Here is an 18350-nt window from a genome sequence, read left to right on the forward strand (position 1 = left end):
GACAAAAATGCTGGAGAAACTAAGCAGGTGAGGCAGCATCAATGGATAGGAATAGGCGACATTTTGGGTCGAGACTGGGGTCGCACATCAGTCTTAAGAAGGGTATCGACCCGAAACGTCGCCTATTCCTTCGCTCCATAGATGCTGCCTCACCCGCGGAGTTCCTCCACCATTTTTGTCTACCATCGATTTTTCCAGCATCTGCAGTTCTTTCTTAAACATTGTACACAAATTAAGTGTTTTTTTACCAGCAAGTAAAGTCATGCAATTAAAAAATGTTTGGTCAAGAATATAATTACTTTTGTTTTCTTCACGGTTAAAAAGTAAACACTTGTCATTGATCAAATGCAATGGAAATTTAACTGATCTGGTTTCATCACAAAGTTACCTTATGGATCATCAGCGAATGATTTAATATGATGACTAATGAATAAGGAAATATTACCTTTAAAAGATAGAGGAAGTAACCAAATATGAGAGCAACAGCACCACAGGTCGTCCAGATTATAATGATGAAGAAAATCACAACACAAGAACTCTGACGACTTATCAGCCCATTTTCTTTTTTAACAACTGATGGCCTGTAAGAATGAGAACAATGAATTACAGTCGAGCCGTGGCAAATTCACATCAAGAACTTAATATAAAATTCTGATTTCATCTTCCTACAATATTTACATTTTAGTTGTTTCAAGAGCAGGTTCCCTTTTTCTAGAACATTCTATTTCTTAAGTACAGTACACAGCACCACTCCGGCCATTTGGCCAACAATATCCATGATGCCAGGTTAAACCAATCTTGTCTGCCTGTATGTGATCTATATCCCACCATTCTCTACATATCCTATCTCCCACCTATCTAAAATCTTCTTAAATGTTACTATCATATCTGCTTTCACCACCACCCCTGGCAGTGTGTTCCAGGCATTCACCACTGTGTGTAATAAATACAATTCATTTCAACACGCATCTCTCTGGCTATTATTGGTTAGTCCAATACATATATGTCAGATCAGTTATAATTAACATTAGTTATAATGTAAACAATTAAAATCTGCAACAGTTGAATTTTCAGAATTATTCAAATGAGTTGATTAAATTAAACCAGCGAATGTTTGATTTCGGGCCAGCTCACTGAACCATAAATGTAAGTGTCACATTGGGGACCCGTGCCCAAGGGAGCCTAAATATCGGCAAACCAAATGGTATTTCAAAAATTCTAACTATTAAGCACTATCAGGGAAAGGTATACTTTAGCACCAGTCTACAATAAAGATGAAGAGTCTATTGTCTGAACCCTGTCACCCTATTGTGTGACCCTTGGGTTCATTGAGAAGCCCTGGTGTTTAACATGAGGGTCAATATCTGCAGCTAGCAGAAATGTGATAGGAAATCTTCACTTCATCACAATCCACTGAAGACTGACAAATATACATGCCAGTCCTAAAAAATGACACCATTATTCAGAAAGCAACGGAAGAATTCAAATCCTTTTGTTTACACATAGCTGGGGAAAGAGCAAGCATGACACGGGGTCATCAAACTGATGGCAATAACCTTATGCCACTTGATTCTTTTATTATTGCAGTAAACATGCGATCAACTCATTCACAAAAGGTTTAAACCACTCTCAGATTCAGCAAGAATGTCATTGTCCTATCTGGGACACATGACAATAAACTCTTGAATCTTGAATCTTGAGCTCAATAGAAGTTTTGACCAACCTGACCTCACAACACATTTTTACAAAAATAAACTTTTGCATTCCATAATTGTCTCCCGTTTGTTCAGCTTAGTTTTAGTTTAGTTTAGAGATACAGCGTGGAAACAGGCCCTTCGGCCCACCGAGTCCGCGCCGACTAGCAACCACCCGCACACTAACACTATCCTACAGACTAGGGACAATTTACATTTATACCAAGCCAATTAATCTACAAACCTGTACATCGTGGGAGGAAACTGGGGATCTCGGAGAAAGCTCACGCAGTCACAGGAAGAACGTACAAACTCCGTACAGACAGCGCCCGTAGTCAGGATCGAACCCAGATCTCTGGCGTTGTAATGCAGCAACTCTCCGCTGCGCCACGGTGCCGCTCCTCTCTTTTTGTTCAATGCTTTTTTTGTCTTACATTTTATCTTATTGCCTTTCATGCTTCCACTGACTCTTCCTCATTCCTTTATTTTGGAACTGTTTTCTTGATAATTTATGGACCTCATGCTATTCGTATATTACTTGTGCCCATTGTTCCTCTGCATGCCACTCATCTACTTAAGAAAATATTTTAGATCCCCCAAGGAGCTGTAGGGTGAGACATGAAATTGGGCGAGTAAAATATAGAAACCACAAAATTAAAACATTGATTGGAAAGTGGGCACAGAAAAAGAGAGGGAGCATCAAACCCCAATAGTTACAACCTAGCTCTGTAATTTCAAAATAAATTCAACAAAATATGTTGCAGATTTCATGGATTACTGTGCAGTAGCAGAGCAGTAACATTTTAATGTCACAAAGTGAATGGAAATGGCAGGCTGCCAAGAGTTGTAATTGCATTTGCAAATAAGAAGGATGCATCCATAAGACTCTTAAACAGTTCATTGTTAATTACAGTACTGGGGAAAATGAATTAATATGTCAGTGGAAGGGTTCAATTTTATGCTAAGCTTGGTGTGGTAATGGCTAGAATGAAAGAACCTTGTCTTTCACAAAACCGCTTTAATAATTTCACTACAGCCACCTCAATTTGCAACCTATTAAGTACTTTGGAACTGTGGTCACTGACATTACATAGGAAACTCGGGAATTAGTTTGTTGACAGATAAATTATTTAATTTTAGATATTCTCAAACGATACCTGCGAACACAAGCAAAGATTCTTTGCTTCTGGGATATTTCAAGTGCACTTCAAATGGCAAATCAGGCCTCAATTTAACTCAAAATACAAGCTCTGAAACTGGACTACTCTATTAGCACAAATCAACTCCAAAATCAGTACAACGTATGTTGCGATTTGCATGGTGGGATTAAAGTCCTGCATGTGTAAAAGCAAGTGCTGGAGGAACTCAGCAGTTGTCCAGAAGGATGGATCAGCTCACGCCGATGGAGTAGACAGACAAAGTTTGGTAAAGGTCAGAGGAAGGGCAAAGAGTGGCAAATCCGGCAAGTGATAGGTGGATTCTGGTGAGGCGGGGTGACTGGCAGATAGGTGGAGATAGAACAAAGGCTTGAGGTGTAATGGAAACATTAGGGTGCTGATGTGGATTCAGATAAGGAAGGAAAGAGGGGAAGTGAAATGCAAAATCAGAGGGAAGGTAGATGCTTGAATCTTGGGCAAAACAGAAAGTGCTGTAGACCTATGACCAGTCGTCATGAGTCTCCAGTCTGAAAAGCAACCTTCCACCAACACCCTCCACTTCCTGCCAAATCAAGGCAATTGTGTATCCAATTAGTTCTCCTTCGATCCGTGCGATCTAACCTTCCAGAACAGTCAACCATGCGGCACCTTAAAAGCTCTACGGCCATGCCTGGTTACTTCATCAGAAACGTCAAACAAATTCATGAAACACCATTGCCTGCACACTATTACATGCTGACTATCCCTATTCAGCCCAAATCTTTCCAAATACATGATTATTGGAATCTCCTCCAGTAACTAACCTACTACAGATGTTTTGTTTACTATTCTATAGTTCCCAGGTGTTTCTTTACTTCTTAAATAGCGGCACAATATTAGCTACACTCCAGCTGGCAGCACCTTACCCATGTCTAACGATGGTGCATATATCAGCCAGGGCTTATGCTAGTTCTTCTCTTGCTTCCCAATGTCCAAACATATTACTGATCAGGCTCCTGAGATTTATCCACCTTCATACATGATAGGACATCTGGCACCTCCTCTGCTGTAATGCAGACTATCCCAATTAAATTTCCTGAGTTCCCTCATTTTCATGTCTTTCTCCAAAGTAAAAACGAGGTCAAATATTCATTGAGGACCTTGCCCAACTTCTTTGGTATCACATATAGATATCCATTTTGATCATTGAGGGGGCCCTACTCTCTCCCTAAATACTTACTTCCCCTAATATAGTTAATGTTTTTGGTTTCTCTTTGACAAAGCTATCCCATGCCCCATTCCTGCTCTCCACATTTCATTTTTTACATATACTCCTGCATCCTCACACTCCTTCGGGGATTCACCTGATTCAAGCTGCCAGTACCCTTTTTAGTTTAGTTTAGAGATACAGCGCGGAAACAAGCCCTTCGACCCACCGAGTCCGCACTGACCAGCGATCCCCACATTAACACTATCTTACACGCACCAGGGACAATTTACACATATACCAAGCCAATTTACCTGCATACCTATACGTCTTTGGAGTGTGGGAGGCAACCAGAGCACCCAGAGAAAACCCACGCGTTCACAGGTGGAACGTGCAAACTCCGTACAGACAAGCACCCAAGGTCAGGATCGAACCTGGGTCTCTGGCATTGTAAGGCAGCAACTCTGCTGCTGCGCCACCGTGCCGCACAAGTCGGTCAGGCATTGCCTCCTTCCTAGTAGCTCCATCTACACTTGAGGAAACTTTCCTGACCATACTTAATGCCAGCCACCAGAGCCATTATCCCTATGGCAGTAATGGCTGATGGTTCAGATAAATACAACACTGAATTGACTTTAATCTTACCTCTGAAATAGTGACCACAAGGAAGAAAGTTGTTTAAGTAATAAGCTAAAGAAGATTCCACTCCAGTGGACAATCGCTGTGCCAAATAAGAAGAGGAGAATCGAAATAGCTGAGGAGGAGATTCCTTGTTCATTTAAAATAAGGATGTCATTTTCAGGTAACATAAGAATAGACCATACATCCTGAAACCATTCATATCTGCAAAACAAAAATATATAGTGAACAATGTCAGGTATACGGAGCAGAGCCAACAGCAGAACACATTTATTTTGTTTTAAAATCAAGATGCATACCTTAACAAAAATGCAGCAAGATTGACAAATGGAATAACTTTGTACGGTTTTGCTGCTGCATGTAAGGCAATGGTGAAGTCCAAACAATTACCTATAAAAAGAACAGAATTACATTAAAGGGGCTTTTGATTCTTCTGACTGATGCGTCCAATTTAGGTATTTTATATGAGGCATAATCTGTCATACACAGTACCACACTTTAGAGGTTACTGATCCAAGAATCCAGAAACACAGATTAATCATCTACAGGCACAAATTCAAACATACCCATGGCAGCAGAGGGGGCTTCAAAACAGGGGACAATAAGGTCATAAGGGATAGGAGTAGAATTAGGCCATTTGGCCCATCAAGTCTACTCCTCCACTCAACCATAGCTGATCTATTTCTCCCTCCTAACTCAATTCTCCTGCCTGCTCGCCGTATCTATCTATCTCTGCCATAAAAATATCCACTGACATGGCCTCCACAGCCTTCTGTGGCAAAGAATTCCACAGATTCACCACCCTCTGACTAAAGAAACATCCCCTCAACTCCTTCCTATAAGAACGTCCTTTAATTCTGAGGCTATGACCTCTTGTCCTAGACTTTTCCCACAAGTAGAAACACCCTCTCCACATCCACGCTATCCAAGCCTATCACTGTTCTGTTTGTTTCAATGAGGTCCCTCCTCATTCTTCTAAACTCCAGCGAGTACAGGCCCAGTGCCGACTAACGCTCGGTAAAGTAAAGTTCTCATCATTTACAATTACACTGAATCTACTGGATTATCCTAAAAATCAATCCGGTTAGAAGGATATTTCTTCCTTGCTTGTCCGGTTTATGTGTTACTCGAAATCTCCAATAATGTGGCTGACTCTCAAGTAGTCCTGGAAATGGCTACCTGTTAAAGGGCATCATTGATTGGCAATATATGCTGGTGCTGCCTGCAATGATTAAGTCCCATGAATAAAAACCATTACACACCACACAATGAGGCATTCATTTTGAATTAACAGACACAAAGAGAAATTCTCTGCCTCAGGTGGAGGCAGGTTCTCTGGATGCTTTCAAGAGAGAGCTAGATAGGGCTCTTAAAAATAGCGGAGTCAGGGGATATGGGGAGAAGGCAGGAACGGGGTACTTTTTGGGGATGATCAGCCATGATCACATTGAATGTTGGCTCGAAGGGCCGAATGGCCTACTCCTGCACCTATTGTCTATTGTCTAGTACTGCAAAGATCAATTTATAATTTCATACTGTTACATAATTTTTACTTTATCTATGCTTTGATATTGCCATTCAATGTTATTTCCTAGATTAATCCTGGGATATTTGTAATGACCTCTGTGATTGCCCACTAGAAGGCACTCTTTAGTTAGAATGCACTCCTATACATTTTCCATCGTGGACTAAGTATCCTGCCTTCTATGGTCATACAGAAATAACCAGTTGAGCAATAACGAAAGCAACCCAGACTAGACCCAACTAATAAAATATGTAGGAAGGAACTGTAGATGCAAAGATAAGATAGACCAAAGATAGGCACAAAAAGATGGAGTAACTCAGCAGGTCAGACAGCATCTCTACAGAAAAGGAATAGGTGAGGTTTTGGATTGAGACCCTTCTTCAGAAGAACTGTCTCGACCCGAATTGTCACATAATAAAATCTGTACTTGTGTAGGATTCTCCTACTAGTGTAAAACAAATTGAAAATGAAGTGTACCACTCACAGTACATAGACTGCACTACAGAGTTCCGGCAACTGGAAAACTTACCATTAAAATATTTTCATTTCTATTTCAAAGACCACTGCCTTCTCGTGGGCAATAACAGAGAACGGTAATAATATCTCTTCTATGGACCAGATTATCCATATTTTCTCGTGCAATAAAGGAAAAACTCTGAAAATGTAGATAGCCACATAGTGTTGGAGTAACTCAGCAGGTCAGGCAACATCTCTGGAGAGCATGGATAGGCGATGTTTCAGGTTGGAACTCTTCTTCAGACCGATTGTAAGAGGGTGGGAAAGAAAGCTGGAAGAAAGGAGGGGCAGAACAGAGCAGGGCTGATTGTAGGAGAACAAAGGCGAGGGTGTTATTTGATAGGAAGATTGTTGAACAGAAAGGCAGGTGTGAGCCCGATAGGATAAAGAATTGTGAATTATTAAGCTCAGTTGTGAATTGTGATCCGCTGAGTTACTGTAGTATTTTGTGTCTATCCGTGTCTATAAACCAGCATCTGTAGTTCCTTGTTATTATAATATCTGAAAACGTATTTCCCAGAAACTACTCGACATGTGACAGTTATACAAACTGTCCTGTTAACTTTTCAATGGGTTGCCAGGAACTAATTTCAAGATAGAGTGGCTGGATTCTGCAAAGTAAATGTGACAAAATTAAAAAGGGGACTTTGAATAAGTTGCTGGTTCCCTGTGTTGCTGCACAACTGCCACGCTGTTTGCCATCCAGTGACATTCGGCTATTTTGTTTACACATAAACTGGTTAAAAAACACTGAAGCCATTTGTTTGTTACCTTCATTATGAAGATGGATTAATTGCCTTCCAAATACTAATAATATGTTTGCAACAACATATGTGGGCAAGTAAACACCATGGAATCTGAACAGCTGGAACAAAACAAAAAGGAATAAATCTTAGTGAGTCGGTCAATATGGTGCATTTAATATAGTTTTAACACAAGAACTGTGTTCATTGGACACATTCCTGATAATTTTTGCTTCAATTAAATGTATTTCTAGAAAAATCCTATTTTATTTCAATAATGTAATAAAATGATTTACACCATCACTAATCTTTTTATCCAAAATGTGTGGCAAATTGGAAAATGCATTTATCAAAATACTTCATACAAACCTTTGGACTCGCTGTCCAAAAGGCAAGAAAAAATGTTATTGGTTAACTAAAATTAGGGCCCAATGCCAATCGTCAGAAACAATTAATTAAATATGAATAAATTAAAAAATATGGATGTTTATTGACAAATAAGTAGGAGGACACAAAAGCTTTGTTTTTATTTGAAAACTATCAGTCCTGATCTGGTCGGCAATGAATACTAATCGTCAATGACAAAATGTAGGGCAAAATCTAGCACCAAGTAAAATTGAACTGCATTTCATTTATTGCCACTATCTTGAACTTTTCCATCACTCCATCCATCACTCACTGACAGTAAGCATGCAGGTACAGCACGCAGTGAAGAAAGCTAATGGCATGTTGGCTTTCATAACAAAGAGGAGTTGAGTATAGGAGCAAAGAGGTCCTTCTGCAGTTGTACAGGCCCCTAATGAGACCACACCTGGAGTATTGTGTGCAGTTTTGGTCACCAAATTTGAGGAAGGACATTCTTGCTATTGAGGGAGTGCAGCGTAGGTTCACCAGGTTAATTCGCGGGATGGCGGGACTGTCATATGTTTATAGAATGGAGCGACTGGGCTTGTATACCTTGGAATTTAGAAGGCTGAGAGGTGATCTTATTGAAACATAAGATTATTAAGGGTTTGGACACGCTAGAGGCAGGAAACATGTTCCCGATGTTGGGGTAGTCCAGAACCAGGGGCCACAGTTTAAGAATAAGGGGTCGGCCATTTATAACGGAGATGAGGAAAAACGTTTTTAACCATAGAGTTGTGCAGAACACATAGAATTCAACGAAAGCATTTGTGCAAATCTAAAGAAGTGGGGGGTTTATCATTACCTAACTTTATATATTACTACTGGGCAGTGCATATTAAGAACATAATATACTGGCTAGATAGTTCCACTCAGCAGTTGGAGTGGATAAGAATGGAGAAAGAGGAGTGCTATCCGCACGATATAGGAACGATCCTGCTCTCACCGATAAAATTGAATAGTATAATATATAAGAAGAACCCAATTATTCACAATATAATAAGAATTTGGAAACAAATAAAAGCATCCTTGAAATTAAATAATTTATCAGTACTAACCCCACTACTGAACAACCCCGCATTCAAACCTTCTCTCATCGACAACACATATCAGCAATGGGATAGACTGGGGATTAGGAAAGTAGGGGACATGTATGAAGTGGGCAAACTGTTATCATTTCAACAATTAAAATTAAAATTTAAATTGAAGGATAATCAATATTTTAAATATATACAGGTATGTGACTTTATGAAGAAACATACACATAGATTTCAAACTATATTTAAAGATCCTTTAGAAGAAGCAATGAATATTAAGGCTGATTCACAAAAATTAATATCATACTTTTATAATAATATATTAAATAGAGAATCACCCTCAACAGAAGCATTAAGGGAAGATTGGGAACAAGAGCTAATGACAAAGATCTCGAAGGATAGAGGGGAAAAATTTTTTGATGAACACACATAACTGTTCAATTAATGCAAGACACAATTTAATTCAATTCAAATTATCATATAGACTATATTATTCAAAAACGAGGTTGAATAAATTTTATCCAAACGTCTCTCCCAGATGCGATAAATGTTTGTTTCAAAACGCTAATATAACACACTCATTTGTTGTGGATGTACAAAGTTGAATAAATTTTGGAGTGATAGCTTCGATATATTTACAAAGATTTTCAAGTCAAGAATAGAACCCAAAACAGAATGGATTATATCAATGACATAATAGGAGAAGATACCAATTTAAATAAAGATCAAAAGTTTTTTTTAATTATGGGTTAATAATTGGAAAGAAATTGATACTTAAATTTTGGAAAAGTATCACCACACCAACTGTTCAAATGTGGATTAGGAATATGATGCACAAAGCACGCCTTGAAGAAATGAGACTCCGACTAATAGATAAATATGACCAATTCTTAAAGAGTTGGTCTCCTTTCATCGACTTTTTGGAATCATGTGATGCAGCGGTGCCGTAAGGATTGCCGATTTCAGTTCATGACGCGGATAGATCTACATCTCCGAATACAGATTTGAAAAATTCTCTTTTAAGGGGCCTTCTCTTCTATTTCTACTCTCCTCTTTCTCTCTTCCTTTTTTTATTTTTTATATACACACTTCACGTTTTTCTACTCTCTGCCATCTATTTTTCCACTTTTTCCCCTTTCTATTGCTTTCTTTTTCTTGATCTGCTTACTTTTTTCTTATAACATAAAACTAGAGGTTGTACATAGAATGGATTACGGTATTACATAGTTGACACCTAAAATTAGGCGCCACTGTACTGTTTTGTGCTGTATTAACTTCTAATAAAATAAACAAAAAAAAAACCAAAAAAAAAAAACCATAGAGTTGTGAATCTGTGGAATTCTCTGCCTCAGAAGGCTAGTGGAGGCCAATTCTCTGGATGCTTTCAAGAGAGAGTTCGATAGAGCTCTTAAAGATAGCGGAGTCAGGGGATATGGTGTGAAGGCAGGAACGGGGTACTGAATGTGGATGATCAGCCATGATCACAGTGAATGGCAGTGCTGGCTCGAAGGGCCGAATGGCCTACTCCTGCACTTATTATCGAAAGTGTACCCTCAAAAGCAGCAGCAAATGTCAGGGCAGGAAACAGGAAAATATGGCAAAAGCACAAATGAAGGAATGAAAACAACGAACATTTATGACCTAATTACACTCCAAACCAAGTTATCTCACATACTATTATGCTATAAATTGTTGTCTCTGTTGTATTGTCATGGTGGAAAATAATCAGTTGGCAATTCATACACAATACACTCTCAACAACAAATGATCGGATGATCTTGGATGAGGGGTAATTATTAGTCCGTATGCGAGTCATCGGCTTCAGGAAGTGGGATAGTGTGCACGTCCCAGTCAACATCAACGATGCTCAAGTGGAGATGGATGAAAGTTCGACGTCTCTCTGCATAATCACCAATAATTGGTCCTGGCCCAACCACGTTGATGCCAGGGCCAAGGAAGCAACCAATGCCCCTACTTTCTTAGAAGACTCGGGAAATATGGTACATCCCTAATGACTTACCAGTTCCTACAGATACAGCGTCCTATGGGGATGAATCGCAACTTGGCTTGACATCTGCTCTGCCCAAGACCGTAAGAAATTGCACAGCTATGGCCATCAGGCGAACCAGCCTCCCGCACCACCTCCATTCCCTACCCCCGATTTTGTAAATTTGGGAATGATCAATGCACTCTGCCTCTTTGTTGAAACCCAAGCAAAGAGTGTTTCATTGGACCTGTGGTGATGAAAGCATTGTACTAGTGGGTGTTCTGCCAGATGTCACCGTGACATGAAAAGAACTTGAATATCGTTCTCCGAAAGCATTTATCCACCTACCCTCTCATTAAATACCACAGTATATGGATAGAAACATAAGTCCCAGGTTTCGAGCTGCTCAAGATTATCCTTTCCAAATTAACTATATGCTGACTGACATCATCTTTGATTTGGTGCATTTGAAATTAAAAATATCTTAATTACTAGGCTTGCAATACATAGTCCTCTTGCAACAGCAGTACTATTTTTTAATTCATATTTTTTTCCCTACAGGTAGAATATTGAATGAGCTGCAATGGAAAGTATTTGAGGCAGGGACAAGAGCAACATTTAAAAGATATATGTTCACAAAAGATTTAGAGGGCTTGCACCAGAACACAGGCAAATGGGCCTAACTGAGATGGGGCATCTTGGTTGGCATGATGGGCTGAAGGGCCCTCCTTCCATGTTATATGTCTCCATAACTCTACATTATGGTTCGGTTTTATAAATGGTATATTGTTTCCTTCACCAGAATACCTTGCAGATTTTGTCCAAGTTCAATAATTGTGTAATGTCCTCTTGCCCAGTGTACCTTACAGTTTGTACCCAAGAAGTACAAAGCTTACTGTATTTACACGTGAGATGAATGGTGAAGGAGGCTCAGGAAGCATTTTGTCCTACTTGTGCTCCTAGTGTGGGAAACTATGTACACAGGCAATGTTTGTTGTTCCTATATCTGGTTAGATTTTATTCAATCTGCCCATATGTTAAGCAGCCACCCAATTAGCTGAAAACAATGTTATCAGAAATAGTTGAAGCAGAAATAAGCTCACTGAACCTTATAAGCATTAAGTAACTTTCTGTACTTTTTTTACCCTGGGCTAGTTTCAGAAATGAGTTTGAAAGCGTGTGTATAGTGTGTTTAAAGTGCGGTTAGAGCAATAAAAGCACGTAATTAAAATAGAAATGAAGTGCAAAATTAAGGTATTCTGGCTTTGACTATACAGGGCTTCACCAAGCCTGCACAGGATATAGTGAACAATACGTGTCTCCTTGTATAAGGAAATATTTGAGTTATAAGCGGGACAGAGAAAGTTCACAGGGAGTTGTGGAAAAAAGGAGCATAGCCTTAAGATAAGGGACCAGCTCAAACTGTGATTTATTTGGCAAATAAACAAGCAGGAAGATGAAGTTCAGCCCAAAGATCTTACTGGTCACAATCTTATTGAAAGGTCGAACAAGCCTTTTGTGCTACTCCTATTCCTAGTGCACTTTAAACTGTTCAGTAGTTGGGAGGGATCATGGGTTTAACAAGGTTCAAGTTGTTGATGTGTGTAGGAAGGAACTGCAAATGCTGGTTTAAACCGAAGATAGACACAAGAAGCTGGAGTAAAACTGGGGGACAGGCAATATCTCTGGAGAGAAGGAATGAGTGACGTCTCGCATGGGCGGAAATCCTGCGGGGGAGGGGGGGGGGGCATCCCCGATACTTTGAGAGGTGGGGGGCAATCCCCCCCATGTTTTGATAGCGATTCCCGTGCCTGACGTCTCGGGTCGAGTCTGAAAGGTCTTGACCCGAAACGTCACCCATTCCTTCTCTCCTTTTGAAGTTGTTAATTCGATCTTTTGAGTGTTGGGCAGGGGAAGAGCAGCGGTGAAACTGAAAGCAACATCAACAAGAGAGTTGAAATGGGGAATAACATTGACAAGAATGGGGAAAAGGAAATACAGGATTAACAGTGTAGCATTTGCACCATTGTCCTTTAGATTATTTAATCTGTCTTGCCTTCATCTCTATTATATGCCTTATGTTACATAACCATAAGTAAACAGATGATCTAATACAAACTGATCCCTTCACTACAAAATTTGCACAGTTTAATCTACATTAAAATATGAAGAAAGTTCCAATAATTAAAGCACAGAAAATTCCGAGTTGGTGATCTGATACATTTTAACATTAACCCTCTGGATTTCATTCAACTGCAGCTTCACAACACTTCAATGCTTTACAAACACTAATTTCAATTTGGTCAATACTTCCAAACTGTCTAATGTTTGTGCTCAATCAAATAAACCCAAATAATTAACATTGCAATCCCCAAACTGAATTGCAAATTGAAGAGTAAATAAAGAAAAGCCTTTAAAGTCCATGGCAGCATTCAAACTTCACTCTATACAAAATGACTCATGTCTTTATACATGTTTCATTTTGCATTGTGCATTGTTTCATATTGAGATGTATAAGTGCACTCAATGAACCATTATTGAATTCCCTGACTTTATTATGTATTATACAAGGGTCTAGAATTATAATTTTAATGATGGTGAAAACATCAGCATTCTGCGAGCAGTTCTGACATCAGTGCATGGAAGTAAACACAGGATCGCTAAGAAATTCTTAATGGCACAGCAGTTGAAGCTGCAATTAATGTAGAATTTGTGATTTAACTAAAACATATTATTCACAATTTCCACTGTGAAGGCCACTGAAAATGCTGATCTCAGTGACTGAGCTGAAACATTTTTGAATAGTATACCAAGACATTCCCTGGCTGTATACACCAAGGCCCAAAAAATCTAAGCTTATGTGTTGAGAGAATACATATACATATTGTTATCTGCGACAATTCGTCAGTATGTTCGGCTATTTAAGCTGCTGGATGTTATCACTAATGTTTGAATAACAAAGATCTAGAGAATTGTGCCTAAAACAAATCCATTCGTCTTTCCAGCACATCATTATTGAGGTTAGTGGTAATTATACAATCGCTGTTATAAATTTTCATCTATCGGGTAGCTTACAACCTAACAGTATGAACATTGCATTATCCAATTTTATCCATCCCCCCATTTTACCACCACTCTTCCTTATATCCCGCATAGACTTGCACCCATTTCTCCCCTCCCCTCCCCTCCTCTTCTCCTTCCATCTATATTCCATTCACTGACTTTACAATTCGCAACTCTTCTATCATGTCTTGCCTTTTCAATTCTGATCTTTGTCCAACCAAATGCAACCCCCACACCAAAATCGACTTATCACTCGCCAAGCTTTGTCACGCCTCTTCGCTCTTCCAGCTTTCTCTCCCCCCCTCCCCCCCCACCACATTCAGTTGGAAGAAGGGTCCCGACCCTAAACATCACCAATCCATGTTCTCCAGAGTTACCCCGCACTTTGTGTTTTCTTTTTGTTTTGTAAACCAGATTCAGATTCAGATTCAATTTTAATTGTCATTGTCAGTGTACAGTACAGAGACAACGAACAGCATCTGCAGTTCCTTGTTTCTCCAACTTCTATGTGTCCCTTTGTGTTTTGCTCTGACATGGTGCTCTTGTATGGTGCTCTGACAAGGGCTACTAATGTTGTTTTTACAGCCTGCCAACATCGTTGCATTCTTATATATTAAGGCTTCCAAGATGTCTTGGGTATTTACAATGGAGTCTTTAGCCGCAAGAACATATTGACCTTTCAGTTGAGTACCTGTCAAACGTTATCACATAATATCGAGTACCTCTCATGGGAAGGTATGTGCAAGAGAGCCCAGTGATTGGAAACCAGAAAAACAGAGATGTCAAGCTCTTGAGTTATGATTTCTTTTGATGTTCTTAGCAACGGCAAAATTATGCCACAACGGAGTACATTGTGTGACTTAATACATGCAGAATCACTCATCGGCATGAAATGTAATTAGGATATTACTCCACAAGTTTTTCCTCTTTCACGGATCAACAGATTTTTGCACAAAATGAACTTTTAAAAATAATGTTGAAAAGTCTCCCTCATCTTGGTATGGTGAACTTTTATGGAGCATTTTAACAGGCTTACAGAGGAAGAGAAGTAGCTGTGAATGGCAAGAAATGTTACCCATTTCAGTTTTGACTGAAGAATTTTAAAGAAGTAAAATGGTCTGCGCGTCAGAGATGTTATTAATTCAACTGAAATACCAAAGTAATACGAAGTTAAAACAATTTATCAACAACTTCTGTTTATATAATATTTTTAACTTAACAAAATCCCTGTTATTAAATAATTAATTATTGAGAACAGTAGGACATAAGACATTACAGATAGTTCTTCTTTCCATACATCTACATGTAAATTAAGAGTGGCCACTTGGTCCATCCAACCTGTACTATATTTTAATAAACTAATGGCTGATCCAATGATTGCCACAACTCTGTGTTCACATCTACTCTCAGTAATGTTTCATTCTGACTTTACCTTATCAAGAATCTGCCCGCCTTTGCCTTTCCAAGAATCCATCCACCTTTGCCTTAAAGAAAACTCAAGATCCTCCTCCCCCCCCCCCCCCCCCCCCCCCCCCCCCCCCCCCCCCCCCCCCCCCCCCCCCCCCCCCCCCCCCAATCATAGCCTCTCAATAATAGTTTCAGGCCCTCAATCCAGAGGGAAGAAAATTTTGCTTTTGCTGATGGTCCTCGCATCCTAAATTCTCCGAAAACATCCACCCCATCAAGAACTTCTCAGAATCCCCAATATTTCAATTATCCACTCATTCATCTAAATTCCAGCTGGCACAAGATATAATATCTTTGTGTTCACCTTCCCTGTGTGGCATGGTGGCGCAGCGGTAGAGTTGCTGCTTGACAGCGCCAGAGTCCTGGGTTCAATCCTGACTACGGGTGCTGTCTGTACAGAGTTTGCACGCTCTCCCTGTGACCGCGTGGGTTTTCGTCAAGATCTCCGGTTTTCGCCCACACTCCAAAGACGTGCAGGTTTGTAAGTTAATTGGATTGGTATAATTGTAAATTGCTCCTAGTGTGTGTAGGACAGTGTAAGTGTGTGGGGATCGCTGGTCAGCACTGGACTCGTTGAGCCTGTTTTCGTGCTATGTCTCTAAACTAAACCTTCCACTGAATGATCAGTTTTGTCTCCATCACCTTGTGAAGACCATCACAAAAAATAATCCACTCTGCTTTATGTGCTTCCACACAAGGATCTTGGATCTGTTTTCTATGATTTGTGCTTGTTCCTTTGATATACGATTGTGTCTTCAACTATTGTTTCATATTAACTTTAGTAAACAACGTACTTTTATAAATTCCCCTTAAATCATATCCTGACTTATTTTTTCCCCCCATCTCTGTGTATGACTCAACCTTCTGTCACAAGAGATAAACTTGCTGATCCTTGAAACTATTTCCAGAACGTAGATGCTTACTTTGAGACCCTATGAATGGAAGTCGATGTTATCAGATCTTATGACGACTTAGGGCTTTACCTAGCGTTTACAACTCTACAATAAATGGACATTTCAAGCATCAGTATTAATAAATCATACAAGCAGAGATCTAACATAACATCTAACGTGTAATTTACTGAAAAGCAGTGAAAGAAAGAAAATGTGCACTCCTCCCCACCTTTGGAGAGCAAACCATGGATGTATTATTGGCTTTACCATTTAAAATTAGCATTACTCCAATTAAATTTCAGCAGAAAACCAAAGGAATCCTTTCAACAGAGTGCATGAGAATGGAGTTGAAAGGGGAAAGTAGATCATTGATGGTCAAATGTGGAAAAGAATTGATAGGCCAAATGGCCTAATTCTGCTCCTTTGTCTTGTGGTTTTGTTTACTGAAGCTTATTTATGGCTGGTTGGATTGGATTTGGGCCTGACTGATAGCATTCAACAGCACAGGAATGAAAAGAAGGCGGTAATACTAAGGAACAAACGTGTAATAAAATCACCTTGGTGGTATATAGCCACCCAATATCTATAACTTTCAACAAACAACTCTTTGGCATCTGAGGAGAAACAATAGACAATAGGTGCAGGAGTAGGCCATTTGGCCCTTCGAGCCAGCACCGCCATTCAATGTGATCATGGCTGATCATCCCCAATCAATACCCCGTTCCTGCCTTCTCCCCATATCCCCTGACTCCCTATCTAGCTCTTTCTTGAAAGCATCCAGAGAACCTGCCTCCATCGCCCTTTGAGGCAGAGAATTCCACAGACTCTCCACTCTCTGTGAGAAAAAGTGTTTCCTCGTCTCCGTTCTAAATGGCTTACTCCTCATTCTTAAACTGTGGCCCCTGGTTCTGGACTCCCAACATCGGGAACATGTTTCCTGCCTTTAGCGTGTCCAAGCCCTTAACAATCTTAATGTTTCAATGAGATACCCTCTCATCCTTCTAAACTCCAGAGTGTACAAGCCCAGCTGCTCCATTCTCTCAGCATTTGACAGTCCCGCCATCCCGGGAATTAACCTTGTAAACCAACACTGCACTCCCTTAATAGCAAGAATGTCCTTCCTCACAAATTCAAATTAGGGGATCAAAACTGCACACAACTGGAAACATTTGAACTATGTTTGTATGGTGGTGCTCTATTCACAAAAATAAATTGGTAATACCCCTCAACACTGACCATCAGGTATACCTTGCTCCTACATATACTAACTACAAGCAGAGGAGACAAGACAAGATTATTTTTGAAATTGGAAACATCATGGAAGAGGGAAAATTCTTCAATAATCAAATTAAAAATGGTCAAATACAGTTGTGATCTACATTCAATTTCCAATCAATAAATGCTAAGTTGAATGCAGCATCAGTTTATGCCATTGCTCCTTTTGGAGATACAGTGATTCACTGAATCACTTTGACAGGCCACTGAATGAGGATATTTGTGCTGCAGTTTTGCTTTTGTTTTCAGCTGGGTTGTTAAATTCCCAGAGTTTAGTTTCGTTTAGGGTAGAAATACAGCGCGGAAATAGGCCCTTCAGCCCACTGAGACCGCGCTGATCAGCGTTCCCCAAATACTAACACTATCCTACACACTAGGGACAATTTACAATTTATAGAAGCCCATTAACCAACAAGCCCAGACACCTTTGCGGTGTGGGAAGAAACTGGAGCACCAGGAGGAAACCCACACGGTCACAGGGAGAGCATACGTACAGACTGCACCAGGGTCTCTGGCGCAGTAAGGCAACTCTAACACTGTGCCCCTGTGCTCCCCATGGATAAAACATTAAAAAAGTACAATATTGAAACTTTGTTGGTAAAAACAATAGTAAAACAAAAGACAGGAAAACACGGAAAAAGCATTAGCAGGATTCTGCTGAAGAGGTTTGTTTGCCTTGATATTATTTCAACAACCAGCAATATTCAAAATCGGAATGTGTCTGGTTGTCAGAGAAGTAAAATAATCTCACATTACATTCTTC

General features: G+C 39.8%; 1 protein-coding gene across 2 annotated transcripts in view; it reads right to left on the reverse strand.

Moving 5' to 3' along the window:
* The window catches only part of pgap1 (post-GPI attachment to proteins inositol deacylase 1), a 154362-nt gene that overhangs the window by 55607 nt on the left and 80405 nt on the right, over nucleotides 1-18350 (reverse strand). For both annotated transcript variants that reach the window (XM_055637794.1, XM_055637795.1), the window contains 4 exons: nucleotides 7489-7582; nucleotides 4976-5066; nucleotides 4683-4880; nucleotides 446-581 (listed from right to left, as the gene is read on the reverse strand). In XM_055637794.1, the coding sequence (XP_055493769.1) occupies nucleotides 446-581; nucleotides 4683-4880; nucleotides 4976-5066; nucleotides 7489-7582 (519 nt within the window). The remainder of the gene's footprint in view (nucleotides 1-445; nucleotides 582-4682; nucleotides 4881-4975; nucleotides 5067-7488; nucleotides 7583-18350) is intronic.

The sequence above is a fragment of the Leucoraja erinacea genome, chromosome 7, assembly GCF_028641065.1.
Source record: "Leucoraja erinacea ecotype New England chromosome 7, Leri_hhj_1, whole genome shotgun sequence".
NCBI lineage: Eukaryota > Metazoa > Chordata > Chondrichthyes > Rajiformes > Rajidae > Leucoraja > Leucoraja erinaceus.